Source organism: Podarcis filfolensis, assembly GCF_964270895.1.
Source record: "Podarcis filfolensis genome assembly, chromosome: 6".
In the NCBI taxonomy this organism is placed as follows: Eukaryota; Metazoa; Chordata; class Lepidosauria; order Squamata; family Lacertidae; genus Podarcis; species Podarcis filfolensis.
In genome coordinates, this window is record NC_139609.1 from 43,409,925 (window position 1) to 43,428,844 (window position 18,920).

Below are 18,920 nucleotides of genomic sequence, written 5' to 3' on the forward strand. Positions count from 1 at the left end.
TCATATTGATGTTGAACAGCGTGGGGAGCAAAACAGACTGCCAGCAGAGCAAAAGTCCTTCAGCACCACCTTTTATATCCTTCCTGGATGCTTGCACCCTTATCACTGTAATACACAGATGGACCAATATCCTGATAGTTTAAACCCTATGATCCTAAGGTTGATCTTGTTAAATGCTGTGTATTTTTGTTAAATGCTAAGTATTTTTCCAGGGTAGGAAAAAAAGTCTGCATATCACTAAGTTGTGGTGATTCTGAATAGCCATACTTTGGCTTTAGGCTGCTTGGGGACTCATAGAGATTTGTCACCTTGTTCTAATAACTGAGATTTGGAAAGTGGGGATTGTAATCTAGTAAAAAGAATTTTTTTGTGCTTTAGGTTGTCCGTAAATGAGAGCTTCTATTTCTGTATTGAAATTTCAGAAAGTTAGTGTGTGTTTGTGTAGGGGAAGGCCCTCAACACACATTAGACTAGTGTTATGTTTTCCCTAAGCTACCAGATATTTTCATGGTGCTAATCTCTATGGAGACCTCTAAATCCATATAACATTATTGAATGCAAATGTTTGCTTTGGCACAGTTATTTAACAGTTGTGTGTGTAAATTTAGCATTTTCTCTAGTATTTTCTCTAGTGGCTCAAAGTGTAACCCCCCCACTAGTATTTTATCCTCTAAAGTTTCTACCAAGACTTGGTCCTTCCTAAATTTCATGTCAGTTTGATGTCTTGGTACTTCTTTTTGATATTTATATCTCTATATCTCTATATCTCTATATCTCTATATATCTATATCATCTATATCTATATCTATATCTATATCTATATCTATATCTATATCTATATCTATCTATCTATCATCTATAAATTAATTTAGTTCATAATGTGTTTTGGTGTAAAAATGGATTATCAATTTTCATTTTGATTTCTGGACTATGCTGTCCACTAACGTCTGCAAATGTATACCTCTCTCAACATGCTATCTTGGTTCCTCCAGTCTTTGTCCTAAAAGTGAGTTTCTTGAACAGTTTATGGAAATACAGGATTTTATACTAGAGCTGTTATTTTAAAAACACTTGGTAAACACCACTGAAGACAGTGGAATTTTCTTTCAAGTAAAGATGAATAGGATTGTACTGTAAAACAGTCTACCTATTTTGGATTCTGTACATGGGGGTGATTTTACCATTCATCTGAAAGTACAAAAAAGGCAATCAGTGGTATTTCAGAGCCTTGCCTTCCTTCTGTATCCAACTTGGTGCAAGTAAAGAACACACAGAGATTCACACCTTGGATAATTGCATTGACAATTAGGTTTTAAGCTCTCTAAGAAATATACCTTTAAACTTTTAAAATTAATTACATTTTATGTATCAGCCATTTGATTTATGGCTTCATAATATCTCCATGTTAATCTTTCAAAACTGATTATCAGTTCCATCTGCTTTCTACTTCCTTGACAGCTTCCTTTGCCTTGAATTCAGTTGTTGACATCCATGTCATTGTTTGACATTCATTGTACCAAACTCTAATTCTAAAAAATATTTACAGTATAGTAAAAAAGGAAAGAAAAGAAGTATCATTGGCACATGTGCATTTAATGATGTTCATTGTACTAAGTGGAACCAGCATGCATATTGGCATAAAAGAAGTTCAGCTGGAGTTGTGAGCTCTGTATTTTTAGGTAATAGCTAAAAGAAACAGAGTAATGAAGCTAGCAGCAGTGGAATAAAACAAATTGTCACAATTTTGTTTAAGTTTTGATTATTGTCTGTTATGGAGAATGGGGATAGGCATAACAATATACAGAGTAGCCTATCTCCTTCAGGTCTATAGTATCTTTTTGAGATGGCGCAGCCTGACTTGCACACAAAATTATCTACATCTAGATGTGCCACAGACTTGTGATGTTTGCTGTTATTTTTTTTAGATATACTGCCAGTTCCTAGTGTGTGTGTGTGTGTGTTTTAGTGACCTTTCCATTATGAAGCCCTGATTTGTTTGCCAAGTACTTGCAGTTAATGGCAGCAGTGAGATGGAGGGCAATAAGAGACCACCACTGACCACCAACTGAAGAGAACATGATTGCTTCAGTTTCCAGTGCTTGCACCTTTGCCATGCAATGCCTGCCAGTATGGATGTGAGGCTCCCCTTTAGCTTAGGCAGCCTCTTAACACCTTACAGCAGAGTTTTCCAAACTGTGTATTGCAACATGTTAGTGTGCCAGCTGCAGTGTGTAGGTATGTTGCGGCATGAACACTCCCTATACTCCTCCCGGGTCTGGAAAGGGGTTAGTTTAACATCCAGTTTGCTAGTAAAACTGAATTACTTTGTTGTGAAGTGATGCACATCTGAAAAGTGTGTAACCAACATGAAAAGTTTGGAAAGTTCTGCTTTTCAGTTTCTGAATCTTGGAGGCTATCAGTATATTTTTGCCTTTGGAGCACCCCCACACACCGGCAATATGCATTTATTCTTGGTTGCAGCTTGTAGTTAGTGAGGACAGAACTTAAACCACAAGGCAGGGTTTGAATGATACCCTGAGCCAAATCCTGGCTTAGCTCACAGTGGTGCAGGAGTGAAAAAAGATGGGGGAGGAGCAAAGCAGTTGTGACGTCTTCTCTGGGAGGTGTCACACACTTGTGCATAAGCCTTGGTTCCGCTTACTATGACATGTTACCTGGCCAGTGCTTCCATCCTAATTTTAGAATCCAGGAGTTCAGCGATATGAACAGAGCTCTGTTACTGCTCCAATTATACAGCTGCAATATTGTTTCCAGTCACTCAGCTGCAGTTAACAAACAGCTCCTTTTCCTGCCAGTGTGTGTATTCTAGGAAGAGAATGACTGCAGACTTGTTCCATTAGAAGTAACATGCAAGTCTTGTTCCTACCATTCTTTGGCAATAATTTCAAAGCCAAAACGTTGTCTTCTCTCTTCTGCTCAATGTTAGAATCTGTTCAGAAGGGCAATATGACAACAGAAAATATTTTTCTACTTATTTCCCTCAACTTTCCTTTTATCATCTGATTTGAAAATAGGGGGAGCCATTGTGGTGACCTCCAGAAGCTGTTGGCCGCCAGTTCCCATCAGCCCTAGAAAATATGACCCATGGTCAGGAGAGATGGGATCTGTAGTCCAACAAATTGCTGGAGGGTCACAGGTTCCTCAACCCTGTTTTGATGTATGTTTTTCACTTTCATCTTCCTAACTCCCTCTCCCTCAGCCCTACTGTGGACCTACTACTTGTTTCACAGCCACCATAATGACTCTGCCCATGTGGTTTTTCTGCAGGATATGTGATATTCACCTGTGATCCCTATTCTGTTCTTTTGGTTCTGCAATACAACAGACAACTCATGCACACCCAGTTCCAGATCTTTTATTACGGTTCAGTTGGGGTCTGTATTTGAACTGTCATTCAAATATTCAAGTGGTTTTTTTTTAAAAAGACGGGAGGTACAGGCAATCCTTATTTTGCACAGGGGTTATATTCCAAACCCCCACATGCATTGGCGAGGCCCAAATAAAGCATCCCACATTTCCCCCATTCACTCTTTTTTGTGACATTTTGGTAATGTTTTAGGGTCACTTCTGGGTTCGGTGCCATCCGTGCATGCACAATCGTGTGTCAATCAGATGCATGTAAGTTGGTTGTTGCCTGTACTTAGTTTTTTTTAAAAAGGCGTATTGAAAATATTTTAGCTGCTTAAATTGGAGGTGCTTCATCCTGAAAAAAATAGTAGGATTTGGATTGAGACTACCACCAGCTGAGTTTTACTTTTGCAAGGGGGCTTTCCCCCCTTCTCCCCTCTGAGACCTCCTGTGCAAGGTATCCATGCACATTTTCCACCAAGCCGACTTTACACTGCAGGTCTGCACTCCAACCCAGTCAGGAGTAGCTTTTACTGGATACAGGAAGAGAGAAAATTCCATTGTGTGTGCCACTCCAGATCTAGATATTTGTAAATATACACTGAGAGTCATTTATTTTTTAATTCTTTTATTTTAAAAAAGTATCATCCATCTTTCCAGAAAAATTGCCCATGGTTGTATACAATACAATGTATGAAGCCAAATTCAATAAAAGCATAAATATTCAGCAGCAGAGAAGAGGAATGCACACCAGCTCACAGCCTAAATGCCAGCCTGAAGAGGAAAGTTTTCACATGCCAAAAGTTAAAGCCAAGCTAGCAGCCAAACTATGAATAACCACTCAGTTCTGGGCACCACAATTTAAGGATATTGACGAGCTGGAACATGTGCAGAGGAGAGCAACCTAGATGATCAAGGGTCTGGAAACAAAGCCTTATGAGGAATGGTTGAGGGAATTGGGCATGTTTAGCATGGTAAAGAGGAGAATGAGAGGAGATATGATAGCCATCTGCAAATATCTAAAGGGCTGTCACATGGAGGACTGAGCAAGCTAGTTTTCTCCCAACCTGGAGGGTAGGACCCAAACCAACAAATTCATGTTACAAGAAAGATTCCAACTAAACAGCAGGAAGAACTTTTGACAGTAAGAGCTGACAGTGAAACAGACTTCCATGAGAGGTGGTGAACTCTCCTTCCCTGGAGGTTTTTAAGCAGAGGCTGTCTGGCCATCTGTCATGTATGATCTTGTTGAGATTCCTGCATTGCAGGGGGTTGGACTAGATAACTCTAGGGGTCCCTTCCATCTCTCCATCTCTACAATTCTATGATTCTAGAATAACTTCTGCCCAATCCAAAACCACCTTTCCTGTAGCAAAACGTAACCACTGAATTGTATTATTCTCATTCTTATCCTTCACTTTGTGAAACTGGACACTACAACTTGTTTAGCCAGGAACCTTTTGATGGGTGAACAAGTGTTGCATCCCAGTGGGAAATCGCCCGAGCTGTCATTTGTTCCCTCTGTCTCTCCAGCTCATTCTGTGAGAGCAGCCAACCCACAGGAATAGTTTTATCAGGAATAGTCCCCCCGCTTCTCAGCTGTTTTTGATACAGTAAACAACTCATTACGTATTAAGATGGTTAGCTTTTATTAAGACGTATTGAAAATGTGTAACTGCAATTTCATGAAATACTGTACATAAAATCTCAGTAGTTGCATATTTTGAGAATCAGTTATCAACCAATTTAATAGAATGGATCCAAGATGTAGGTATATATTATTTGAGATGATTCAATATCTTTACATGTTTTATAATTGTAAAGGTTTTACTTGTTTTTAGAATTGTACTTTCTATTGTTGTTACCTGCCCTAAGACCCTTATAAACAAACAAGCAAACAAACAAATGTAAAGCTCCTCTTTTGTATTGCTTCTGCCATTTTGTCTTGTCCTCCTCTATTTATTAACATTTCACATAGTAGGGTTTGTCTGTTTTAAAAATTGCAGTTCAAATGAAATCGAGATATATGTGCATATATATACTTTCCCAAAATTAAGAAGACGGTAGAATATGTCTAACTGTTGCAGGATTTTATTGGGTGATACTAAGCAGGTTATTCAGCAAGTTTTCTCTAACGGTTCTAAATTCTTGAGTTTGTCAGTCATCAGTCCTGCATTACTTTAAGTCAAATGTGTCTTAGAGCTGCAAAGATTAAGATATTTTTGCTGTCTTAATTTCCTCTTGTTTCCAGTGACACTGAGATCACCATTAACAGCAAGCAAAAATCTGCAAAATTGTTGTCACCCCCCTTTTGGATCTACAAAAATGGTGTAATTTTCCAAATTGTAGACATGACTTCATTTTGACATTCTTTCCTCACTCTTGCACACAGTGACTATATAAACAAGCATTTGGTGGATTTTTGAAGGAATGACTAAAATCGTCATCAAAATGTTAGGTTTTTAGCTCTTTTAAATTCTTGTGCTGCAGTAGCTTCTCCAGCAATTCTTCATACATTAATCCAGAGCTCATGTTCAATATCAGTATTCTCCGCAATACTAATGCCTTTCCTTAAAACGAGTCCCTGATGCAATCCTACCAGTTTTCATTCTGACCTACTTTGTGTATCCAGTCCTCTGTCAGAATTATGCCATGGTTTAGGGAATACAGAAAAGCATCAATGTGAAACTTTGTTAAAGCAATGATTCTAAATCAATGATTTAAATCAGTTGTGTGTTTTTAAAGATCATGTTTTGAATTACCTTGATTTAAATCAATCCACATTGGCAAGTGGCCCTGAACCAGCGCCAACTGAATTAAATGGTAGCACCCACACCAGCATTCCACCTTTCTGGATTGCTGGCATGCTGCTATTGGTTTCTACCATGTGTTTTAACTTACCATGGTATCTAGCACAAGGTTCAGTCAAGCCATTCCACATGGGAAGCAATTTTGACAATATCTGGACCTCAATCACATGGAAGTAAGTTTTTGCAGAATCCAAAATCCTGCCATAAATCATGCAACAGCTGGGGGCAAAGCTAAGAAGAGTTGAATATTTGAATTGTCACCATTAAAATATAGGGTCCCCCCCCCACCCCCGGCAGCTGATCCAGCCTTTTCCTGATATAGATATTCAATGATAGGCAAGGTTTCACATATTGAATGCCTTCCTTTTCAGCACCGAAGTCCTAAAAATGCAGTGAGACATATCACTAACTAAACCAGCTTTTGCCAGCATGGTACCCTCTGATGTTTTGAATTTCAGCTCACTTCATCCCTGACCAATGGCCACACTGCCTTGGGCTGATGTGAGTTGTACTGCAAAGCAGCTGGTGGGCACCAGGTTGGGGGACGCTCATGCAGAAGTAATTTTACAGTTGCCCTGGGTATTTTTTTAAAAAAATCCTTTCTACAAAAGGATAAATTCAATTGAATAAAAATAAGTGTCTTGTTCTGAAAGGACACTGCAGTGCAAGTTCCCAGTAAAAATGTTATTTTCTTTAGATATGTCATAGGTGCATTCTGTATGATGTCTCAAAGCAGCAAGAATAAGCAAATGACCTAGTTTGGCAGACACCACAAAAGCCACAAAAGCTCTGGGGATAGTTTAGTATGTTAGGCAAATATTTCAAACATATCTTTGTTTTGAGTGTGAGTCACTGCAGTTTTATGTGTCATTAAAGCTATTTGTTCATTGTTCTTAATTAGGTAAAGTTCTAAAGCACTGCAGCAAACTCTTGTCGAATCATCACCCTTTCCATTCAGCCTTATCTCATTGTGAGGCCCCAGTGGGTGCTTTTATCAGAAACAACAGGACCTCTGTACAGCACAGTATCCACTATGAATGAAAAACTGAAACATCCTTGGGAAGTTGGAGTTATTGCTATAGAGATTAGTGTCAGACTGCAACCCAGCATTGCCTTTTGGAGACAAACCGCACATTTATGTAAAAATGCATGTAATAAAGCTCTCATTAGCATGCAGCTACTCACACAGTAGGGACGTGGGTGGCGCTGTGGGTTAAACCACAGAGCCTAGGACTTGCCGATAGGCAGTTGGCGGTTTGAATCCCCGCGACGGAGTGAGCTCCCGTTGTTCGGTCCCTGCTCCTGCCACCGTAGCTGTTCGAAAGCACATCAAAGTGCAAGTAGATAAATAGGTACCGCTCCAGCGGGAAGGCAAACGGCATTTCCGTGCGCTACTCTGGTTCGCCAGAAGCGGCTTAGCCATGCTGGCCACATGACCCGGAAGCTGTACGCCGGCTCCCTCGGCCAGTAAAGCGAGATGAGTGCCGCAACCCCAGAGTCGGCCACGACTGGACCTAATGGTCAGGGGTCCCTTTACCTTTTTACTCACACAGTGGGACTTCCCTTCCTGTACTCCTTCCTGCAACCTCCCACGCCCCTGCAATTCTGCTCTGGTATAGGCTGGGGGAGGGATGTGGGATGGCAGCAGTGGGAGGGGTAATCTGTTCCGCAAACAATATGGCAGATGGACATTCCTGGATATCACCCAGTGTTTTTAAATATGAAAAGCAGACTCAGGAAGCTGCAGTTTTGAGTGAAAGAGCAATAGCACGATAGTTAACCCTTTCCAGTGGTTTCTTTCCTCTTCAGCACCCCATTCCCTGGCAACTTGATTAGTAATTACCCAAATTGTGTTTCGAGTGGGCAAAGACTCAAGAACCAAACTTTCCTCAAAAGAAGTCTCTGAAGGGTGCTTTTCTTTTCTTTTTTAAATGAAGCTTTGTTACATATGTATTAAAATGTAACATATAGTTGGTACTTTTGTAGTCCCAGGTACTATTGATTGTGAATGAATGAGACACATTTCAATGGCTAGGTTTATACACAATAACTATAGAACTGGGAGCACAGACCTCATACTATGTTTGCTGCAGGGAAACCTAGCTATTTAACCTATTGCTCACCATTCATGGTAGATAACAACATACAGTCAAACCTCGGCTGTCAAACGTAATCCGTTCTAGAAGACCATTTGACCAAATGTTCAACCACTGAGCATCAAAGGCGATCGGCAAAGTCAGTGGAGAAAAAAGAAAAAAACTCTGGGTTTTCAGCGTTTGGGAGCCGAAACGTTCCAAGGTTTGACTGTATTTGCATTCTTTTGCCCAGGTCCAAAAGTATGAATAAGCTCCTGTGACTTGCAAGAAATGTGTGCCTTTTGTGTATAGACTTGCCTAGGCATGTGCCTTTATTAGGTCTGCAACCTAGAACCAATTAATTGGTTCTGGCATGTGAGGGAATGCCATTTGTTGGAGGATAAGGCTATCAGTGACTATTAGCTATGATGACTCTATGCTCTGCCTCCACAGTCATAGGTGATCTCTGAAGATCCCTTGCTGGAAACCACAGTAGGGGAAGGTGCTCTTGCACTCTGGTCCTGCTTGCGGGTTTCCCACAGACATCTGGGTAACCACTGTGAGAACAGGATGCAGGACTAGGTGGGTCATTGGTCTGATCCAGCACACTCTTCCTTTGTGCCATTATTCATTTCTAGGATGACAGTAACTCCAAGAAAATTTATACGATTAATCCATTATCTGTGGCACTAACTCTTGTTCACCGAGTGAAAAAAATAGTGAAGTCAGAGTCTGAAATCAATACTGAAAGTGTAAAGCCATAGTTTTCTCGTAGTGTTTTAATTAACATTTGGAAGAAAAGTGTGTGTGTATGTGTGTGTAACCTAGAGTTAAACTTGGACATATTAACCCCCTGCGACATTAGTCTGGAAAGTAAGGAACAGTTTTATTTTTTTAGGTTTATTGTCTGTAAACTAAGACTAGTATAATGTAAATTTTGGAATTATTGTGATTGTATTGAAAGTAAGCAGATATTGTAGGGGTAGGCAGCATGGTGCCTTCCAGATGCTTTGAACTACCATGGTATTGGTAGTTTAAGTATAAAATATGAAAATGTTTTCCTTTCATCTGCTATTGGCAAGCTTAATTATCTAGGTTAAAATTCTGCTGACACCACTGAAACAGGAAGCGTAGCCCCAAACCTGTAAAGTAGCCCATTTCCCCACCAGCTGTGTTAAGGATGCACAAAAAATAGAAATAAACATTTTCTAGTTTTGCATCATGTTAATGTTCCTTTTTGTTGCTTGCTTGATTTACATCTAATTAATTGTTTCTAATACTAAGCTGAATTTAGAATTTGTATTTTAGGCCACTTTTTAAACTCTTTTCTGTGTTTTTGGATTAACAGGAAATGCTTTATTGCAGTGGTTTTCAACCAATGTGCCATGGCACCCTGGGGTGCCTTGAATGATGGTCAAGGGTGCGGCACTCCTTCCTTGTGTCTATGCCTCCCAAAGACTTGCATATGGGGAATTTTGTGGGTGTTTGGGCACCCAGGGAGCCAGCACCAATGGTGAGGAGGCACCTCTCTTTGGGGCAGGGGGGCGGTGGCTCAGAGACCAGGGGGCGCCAGCAGTGGCTGTCCAGAGGACTCCAAAGGAGAGGAGGATGAGGAAACACTCCACAAGGGAGGTTGTTCAATAAAGGGTGAGAGGCTGCCAGCTCTGCAGGCAAGGGGTGGCATAACTGGGCTTCTGAGCTCCACAGGGGTGCTGCAGAAAGAATGTAGTTGGTCAAGAGAGCTAAAGTTGGAGTTAAAAAGGTTGAAAACTCCTCCTTTATTGCCATGGCTTGTCTGTTATTGTTACTGCTGCATTTTTTTAAAAAATGGGAAATTGGCATGAAGATGATCTGACATTTTATTAGAAAGTCTATCTACATTAAACTTATGTTGTAAACATATGCATATTGCCAGTTGGCCTCAACTTTATAATACTTCTCTGGCTTTAGTTTTGGTACCCGCTGGGGAGGTAAATGTTGCTAACATTATGAAGATTGTGTTGATACTTCTCTTTAAAATTGTTCCCCCAATAGCATCTATGTTTTCTGTATGCATGTAGTTCAGCTGTTGTAAATAGTCCAGTTCAAGCCTTTGGTTTCTGTGTCATGATATCATGGTAAAAGTGCTAAAATGGTTGCTAATGAATTTCAGAATTGTATTGCCCAAGCAATGAAAGAGTGCAGCTACGCAAGATGTACACCCACAGGGTTTTTCCTGGTACTAAACCCATCCCATATGTGAAAAACAGTTTAGCACTTTGATGTTGGGTGAGATACTTGGGAGAGGGAGAGAAATCTGATGGGTTACAAAATGTAACCACTCTACCACCATTTTAAATGAGAAAAATGTACCCATGCAGTACTTCCATAGCTTTAGGAGAAAGTGGATCTATGTATAAATTGTAGTCATTACTTCTAGAAACCGAAACAACTTACAAAACTGTGGCTCCCATCCTATGTATGCTTACCTGGGAGTGAGCTCTGTTGAACAAAGTGGGACTTCCAAGTAAATATGTGCATTAAAAATACCGTGGCATTGACAAGCTACCAAGGAATTTACAGATCTCACTACCTCAAAGAGGTAATCTCCCCAAAGCTACATGCATCAAAGAGGAATTGTGGCTATTTCATTGGGCGGGATCCAGTGTTAAGTATATGTGTCCGGACTAGCAGACACTTTTCTCTGCTTCTTCCTAATGGCAGCTCTCCTACAAGATGCCCAGCTGGACGAGGTGGGCTGAGGTGTGGGAAGCTGTGTGGCAAGTGAGGATCCTTGAAAACCATGGGAAGCTTCTATGAGGAGCTCATCTCCCATAGCATTCAGTGCTACTCGTTCAGCCCACCCGTTCAGCAGGGTTTCTGAGCCTTGGAGGAGCGTGACAAGGCAAGGAAGTCAACTTCCACCAGCCTTGCTATGCACATTTAACTCTGGATCTGATCTATAGCTTTTTAAAAAACTATTTTGATAAGGAGTGCTGTATGCTTTCTGAAATATATTTATTATTATTGTGATTTTTAAAAAGACATTTAGGGTCACTGTATTTCTCATGCTCTGATAGTATAACGTTTTGAAACTGAAATGGATATGGCTGTTAAAGCATTGCACATGGGCACATTTCCAGGACTTCTTGTATCCTTCAAGACTAGCATGTTATCCAATTGAACTGTCTAACAGGCTACAATTCAAACTCTAGATTGCGTGTGGCAAAGAAATAGGAACCTATGATTTTGACGAGCATCTCATTAGAAGCCAGCTCATATACACTATCCTATAATGAGTCAAAAGTCAGGCAGCTGGCACATTAGAAAGAGCGTTTCTGAAGGCCATCTATTCTTATAGTTTGTGCAATGAAAATGAGTCAATGTTCAGGTGTAAAAGAAAATCAGTAAAAATGGAGGCTGCAATTTAGCACATAAGTGAGAGCTCTCAGTTCACACACATTTTAATTATTTCAGTTAAAGGCAGGAGGAGTGAAGCACAGTTATGTATGCTACTTTTTCAGTGTTGCATAAATAACCTTTACATTCTTATTTTTCCTCATTTCACATTTTTTTAAAGAGTAATGTGCTGCCCTTGTCTTACATAGTATTGCTTGGTAAAGACTTGAGTGGCTGAATAGAAGCAAAATGCAACCTGGACCGGCAAGAATTTGGTATCCAGTGTTTATGTTTCAGAAGAACATTTCAGGGCCTATGGTCAAAGTGCCACTTCCCATCCCCCCTCAACCTACAAGACTCCCCCAAAAGAAATAATAACTAAAAACAAAAACTGTTGTTTCACCTCCTCCCGTAGTAAAAGAAAATGTTATTGGAAATATTATCATTTATTCAGGTTTCAATATAAGGTGGTGGTAGGGAAAGCAACAATCAATGTCAGTAGTTAATTCCTTAGGAATTGGACCTTGATTACTTTGAAACTTTTTTTTTATTCTCTCCTGATTTCTTGAGGCAGACTGCCAGTAGTAGGTGGATCATGCTGACGGGAACAAGTAAGATACAGCACCACTCTTGTTGAGGAGCTCATCATTATGTTTTTCTCTTCCTCCTCTCCTTTCTTTAACAGTGAATGGTGCCTACAATCATTGTAATTTGATATCTGAGAAGAATAACTTGATGGATGTGGAGATGACAAATAGCTTGGGGCCCGTGTGTAGACAGAACCTGCTCATCCACTCAGGAAGCTCGCTTACCCAAGACCACCCGTTGCCTTGTGAAAGACTCCTACATGTTAGTCAGCTGAACTTGTCTCGCTCAGACACAAGGTATCGTTTTCAATTTTGACTGCCTTATGTGCTCTTATCGTTTCAGAAGTTGTCACAGGTCGGAAAACTTCAGCAGTTACACACTATGCTATTTTGCCAACTTGAGTTATTAATCTTTTTATTTATTAACTGTCTGTACTGCCCTTCATCCAAGGATCACAGGGTGGTTTACAATATACATACAAAAATAACATTACAAAACATAACATTACAAAAATACATAACATAGTAACAAACAACAACATCACCCCCCTAGTTTAAAATGCCACAGATTGTTTAATTAGCCAGGAGAACGACCGTTTACTGTAACTCTGATGATTTTTGCAGCTTTTCCCGGCCGAGAGTGGGAAGCAGTAGCCCTGCGCAGCCCTCTGCTTTGGCCTTGGCTGGCCACGGGGGCTGGCGGATTGCCCGCCAATAATTAAAAAATAATAATGGGCCACTCAGGGGCCCAAAAGAGTGGGGATGCCCCACCTGCGGACCTGGCCAAGTCAGTCTTCAGTCTGGTTTGCCTGCAGGGCACAAAAGCAGGGTGTGCTGTTGTCTGTGCACAGTCCAGAATGGGCATCATGGGCATCAGCGGACAAGTGGAGATGAAGGAGCAGTTGTTGACAATCCTGGATCCATGGAGGTCGGAAAATAGCAAGGATCACCCACTCCACATCCTCCTCAGGGCTTGAGCAGTGGGGTTGTTTTTTTGTTTTTGTTTTTAAAGTTTCCTTCCCTCAGGTTTCAGTACCAACTTTGTTTCTTCCCATTTCCCTTTTCTTTTAGTCTGGTTTACTTTCACCCCGACAGGCAAATGCTTTAGAGCACCAGGAGTCTTTGAGGCTGCAGAACATTTCCTTCCCTCCCCGCACCCCTGTATTCTTCTACAAGAGGAATGTTTTTGCTTGGTGCCTAAATATATGTAAGGAAGGCGCTGAGCAAGCCTCACAGGGGAGAGCATTCCACCTTGTACCTTCAAGTATGCCCTTCTTTTGTGTTCCAGTTCTAAGAATCAAAAGGGGGGGGGAGGCAATAGTTTCCTCTTAGCTTCTTGAAATAGGCTTTATCCATTACCACAATCTCTGATATGGTTTCCTGTAGTCAAAATGAGATCAAGATTTGCCATTACAAGAGGTGGTTTGTTGCTCATGCCCTTTAGCCAAACATGCAGCATGAATAGCTAATGACTAGATGGTAAGTAAAGAAGAGGATTTTTGCTCAACAAACATGTGGACGAGACATTGGTCTCCTTTTCACCCTCCTCTCCAATTACTTATTTCAAGGGTAGCCCTGCAGATGTTGTTGGACTATAACTTCCGTTGGTCCCAGCCGGCTTGGCCAATTGTTATGGATGATGTGGAGGGCACCTCAGTTAGGGAGTGCATTAATTCCATGTATGAGGCTTGATCCCATCTTCAGTAAATAATTTGTTGTAGATCCAAAGAAAATAATTGCTGGGTTCTGGACAAGCTGCTGACTTGAGTTTAGAATGAATCAGGGATCTGGCCTCAAGTACTAGAAAAAGGATGCTTTCAAGCTACAACTTGAAGGAAGGTAGAAAATAATAAAACAATCCCCATAGCAGTATTTCCCATAAGAGGACATCATAAGTTTCCATCTAGTCAACAGGACATTTGTATCTCTATCTCTCTCCCTCCCCCCCCTTATAAAAAAAAAATCCTTTAAGACTTTTGTGCTTTTTTAAGGGTGGAAAACTAAAAAACAACAACCATTTTTTTTTATCCTACTTACATTAGGTAACATTATTGCAAAGTTTGAATCTGGTACCCTTCTAAGAAGATGTCAATTGTTGAGAGAAACTTGCTATGAATTTTTATTTTTTAAAGGCGATCCATCAATTACTCTGCATTTTTGCTGAACAATATTGACCTTTTTGAGAATCTAGAGAGGGGGAAAATACCCTTCAAAGTTGAAACTTTTATATGAGATACTTTAATACATAAATGCTCCATGTCTAGAACCATCTTATTCAAATTTCCATATACATGGCATGAGGAAACAAGGGCTCTTAACTTATTCATGGCAATTTAGCTGCTTTTGATTTTGTTATATATGTTTGTTAACTCCATCTTGACCCTGTTATGAATCCACATGCTAACAATCTGGTTTTATTCTTTCACTGAATACAATTATGATGCAAAGATAATTGGGGTTGGAGCAAACAAAAGGAGGAAGAGAAGACCTTGCTTAGATCTTTTCAGGAGCTTTTTGAAAAATCCATAATGAGGAAATGACAGATGCCTGTATACAGGGGATCATAGTACTCCCTTACGAAATATGAACTCCTTACAACTCTGTCTCAGGGAAGATTCCCAGAACAACACAGGATTATGTGCCATAGAACTTGAGAGAGCCGCTATTGTGATATAAAGCAGCAGGTGACTGGGGTAATTCCCTTTACTCCTAAAGCTTGGCTTGGGCTCTGTAGGCTTTGCCTTTTTCTCAGAAACTGGAAGAATGTAGAATGAATGCCAGTGTTTCTCAGGGGTTCCATGGTTTGTTTGTTTTCTTGCTTACTTTTGGCACTTCAGGTCCCACATAATTTTATGTTTCTGTAGACGTATTAAGAGCCCCTTGCTGTGATGTCATCCCACAATCTTGTGGTATTTTTTTTAACATTCACACACACACACACACCCCAACCAGCAATTAGCTTTGCAAATTTCTGACTGCTGATACTTCACTAAGCTTCAGCCTTTCTAAACCTGGTGAGTACCGTGGATAGGATTCCTCCAGATGCCACCACAGCTGTTAAAAAGGAGCTTTCCTCCTACAGTGGCCAAATATTTAATATAGCCCATTATTTTGTCAGTGGATTCTCTGTTCACTGGTAACTAGGAGATCATATATGCATTTTTGCGGGGGGCAGTAGTTTTGGAGTTTATTTTTCAGTGCCCAGCTTAATTTCTGATCCTCTCATCTTCATTCATACAGACACCCATGTGGATTCTAGATATTTTCTTAACTCAAATGACACTTTTGTGCAGTCCTACCACAGTCTCCCAGTGCTACACTCAGAGCATGACTTTGTAGGTAGGAACAGAACCACTGTAAAACAGTGCCCACATTGCAATCTCCTCTCTATCCACCCCTTTCCTGCTTTATACATGCTGATTTACTGTTGCCATCAACACTCAGTGACGTGGGTCTGCTGCCATTACATGTAGTTTTTCTGGTAGTTTGGACTTTGGAGTTCACAAGTACCTGCCAATATAGTGGGCAGCTTGAGTATCTACTTTCCTGATTTTGGTCTTGAGTCAAAAGCCATTTGTGGGGCAAAGGCTGTCCTTGTGTGCTACCATGCTTTCTTCATGTAGCACCATTTAAAAGTTCAGTGTATAAGTTCTATGAAAATGAATCCAAGAGAAAGGTCCTGTCTGAGGTTAAAAACATAAGCATGTGGTGTCCATTATCCTTAACCTCCATTAAAGTAACAGTTTCACTAGGGTTTGAGACTACCGGGCAATAGAGGGGAAGCATTGTGATAACAGTATACTGGAAGCTTCCTTTGCTGTGGTCATTTTGGCCATTCCTGCTTCCCAGTCCATAAATAACAGAAAAGAGAATTTCTGTGGTTCTGTCTTTAATTCCTAGATTTGCAACCACAAAGAAAACCCCAATAAAAGCTTATACCATCTGTGCCATCAGCAAAAAAACATGTTCTAGACAACTGACTGTTGCGAATAAAATGTCCATTTAGCCTAATATGCTGAAATCCTTTATCTTCTTCCAGTCCTCCTTGACTTATTTGAGAGCTGTATTCCAGAGAGAACCTTTTCTTCTTCTTCTCCTACCCACAAGTTCATCTCATGGCTTTGAAAGCTATGCAGTACATTTTCACTACATAGAATAGATAAATGAGATCCATATGTTTTGATAGAAAAATCCTAATCGTTTATTCACTGCAACTGGTCCTGATAAACAGCTAATATTGGCAATTTTTCAGATAATCCATTATTAGGCACAGAAAATAACGCTTTTGCTGGATTCAGTCATAAAAGCAGAAAAAGGAGCATGTTGCAGAACTGTGAAAACATAGCAAAAAACTTTCAAAACTTGCAGTGGAGTGATCTAGGAAATTTATATATGTGTGTAAAAAAATCTGAAGAAAATTGAATGAAGTTATGTTAGGAAGACTATCTTGTTTCTTTCAGTTATTATCTTAAGTAGCAGAGCTGGAAATCTTTTAAGAAACCTCACATCTCTTGCCTTGCCTCAGTGCCTGTGAGTGTATGAGGATGTGTATTATCTTTATAAATAGAAGCATCCTAAACAAGTAGGCCAAGCCATAATAAATGTCTCTTATGTGTGACAGTTAAAAATATTTGATAACAAGCTTAACTGCATGAGTCTAATTGACCCATAACACCTTATTTCATCACAAATTGTAGAATCCAATTACAAATTAATTTGGAATAACCAGATACATTTTCTAGATGCCTGGAAGTTTATCTAGGCTCCAAACTAAGCCCTGATCCTGCCTCTTGGCCTTCTCAGAGATCTGTAAGCTTGAGAGCAATGGGCGTAATTGCTAGGAGTGAGTATCTACAGGTCTCAGATGCCTCAGTGACAGGAATTGGACCATCCTAATCACTCCTTTCATACTCTTTCAAGAAATGGAGTTGGGAGCAGCCAGTGGTTCTATGGTCTTCCAAATGCAACACACCGCTGTCACTAAGAGGGGATAGAAAAGGTAGTAGGCTTTTAGTGTAGTGTAAGCACTGAGTCAGAGCCAATCCACTGCTTTTGCTGCTGTGTTTGTGCTGTGCCTGCATTGCACCAAGCTACCACTGTCTTGCCCCTCTCCCTCTCAGTAAGTGGCAGTGATGTGTCATGTTTGGAAGGAGTCATAAAAGCTATAGAAGTCATACAATGATAGAGTTGGAAGGGACCCAGAGGGTCATCTAGTCCAATTCTGCACACAGAGCAGTGCAGCCACACCTGTGCAGTGACACCTGCTGCTAATGAATGGAGGGAATGATCACAAACACCTAGTCCATAACAGAGCCATCTTAAAGGTGGGCCAATCAAACTCCAGGAATATCTAACATCAATCCAATCCTGTTTAGGATTGGACTTGGGGAATCTGAAGTGGGTCTGATTTTTACCTCCAGGATCCAGCAAGACATATCTGGTTTACCAAAGACAGATTAACTTAAGCAACAGTCCTAACTATAGTAATTAAAGTCGCTAAGATTTATAGAAATACTTTAAAATAAATAGTGCCATTTGTTCATTTTTATTCAGCTACTGCTACTGGTTTAAATAAATTCTGCTTAGCTCTATTACCTAGAATAGGGTTTGCCAACATCTTCAGAATTAAAATAATTAAATTGTCAATGGACCAAAAACTCTTAAAACTATAGGTTGCCTATGCCTAACTTCAGAAATTTTGCTCACAAATAGGACAACTTTGATACCTTGTAGCAGATTAAGATACTGTGAAAATGCAGGGTTTTCTTGCATGGAAAACACAAATCATTGTAAAGCTATGAGTAAGCTGTGTTGGTTGTTCCAAATGAATGTCAGGTAAAGATTTTATACCACATCATTTTTCATTTTACTGGTGTGCCTCATATTTTATAAACAATCTGTTAAGATGTGTTAATAAATGTGTATTTACTATTCTACCTGTAAAAACCAGGTGTGTTGGTTATTATCAGATGAAGTGTAAAAGATTAAGATATTATAAACAATAAGTCATAAACATTATTTGAAATAGAATTTCTACAAGTCATCATGGTAGAGATGAAAGGCTTGAAAGTGGAGTTTCAATGGAAAGAGAGGGAAGTTTCCAGTGCGATTAAAAATCCTAAGCCTAGCTTTGATGGTTCAGAAGATATTGGATAGTAAACCTGCCACAAAGAAATGACTAAATCTTGCCAAACCAGCATCCCAGACAAATGTGATTTTATGAGAAGTCAAAATTTTCTGAGTTATTTTTAATGTGACATTTTGGAATCACTGGGATGCGTTAGAACGGTGGTATGCAGGTGGGGTAGAACTATTTTTAAAATAAATTCATTCCATCCCATGCTTCTGATACTTACTATATAGCTCTTTCTCATAGAACATTATGCAGGACATATACATAGAACTAAGTGGCGGGATACATGCTTAGCCTTGGGCAAAGCCAAAACAAGTGGCATAGGGTGGGTGGGAGGGAAAATCCAACGCCAAATGAACTTCTGCTTCCAGACACGCCCTACTTAAATGGGATGGGTGTGGACCAGAACGAAGAGTATGGCTTGCAGTCCCCACTCTGGTCCGACCCTGATGCCACACCCCCTGACCTGCCTGAGATTGGTGGAATTGAGGGCGGTTCCCAACAGCCTGCACAACCAGTGGAGGGGGAAGTGATGTCTTCCCCTGAGTCTGCGGATCAGAGGAGACTG

At 40.2% G+C, this 18,920-nt stretch overlaps 2 protein-coding genes across 6 annotated transcripts in view; one reads left to right on the forward strand and one right to left on the reverse strand.

Annotated features, from left to right (window-relative positions):
* The window catches only part of LOC310765027 (doublesex- and mab-3-related transcription factor 2-like), a 221,407-nt gene that overhangs the window by 74,644 nt on the left and 127,843 nt on the right, over positions 1-18,920 (reverse strand). The window lies entirely within an intron of this gene.
* GLIS1 (GLIS family zinc finger 1) overlaps positions 1-18,920 on the forward strand; it is a 190,722-nt gene that overhangs the window by 68,132 nt on the left and 103,670 nt on the right. For all 5 annotated transcript variants that reach the window (XM_083619438.1, XM_083619437.1, XM_083619439.1 and 2 more), the window contains one exon: positions 12,318-12,516. In XM_083619438.1, the coding sequence (XP_083475564.1) occupies positions 12,318-12,516 (199 nt within the window). The remainder of the gene's footprint in view (positions 1-12,317; positions 12,517-18,920) is intronic.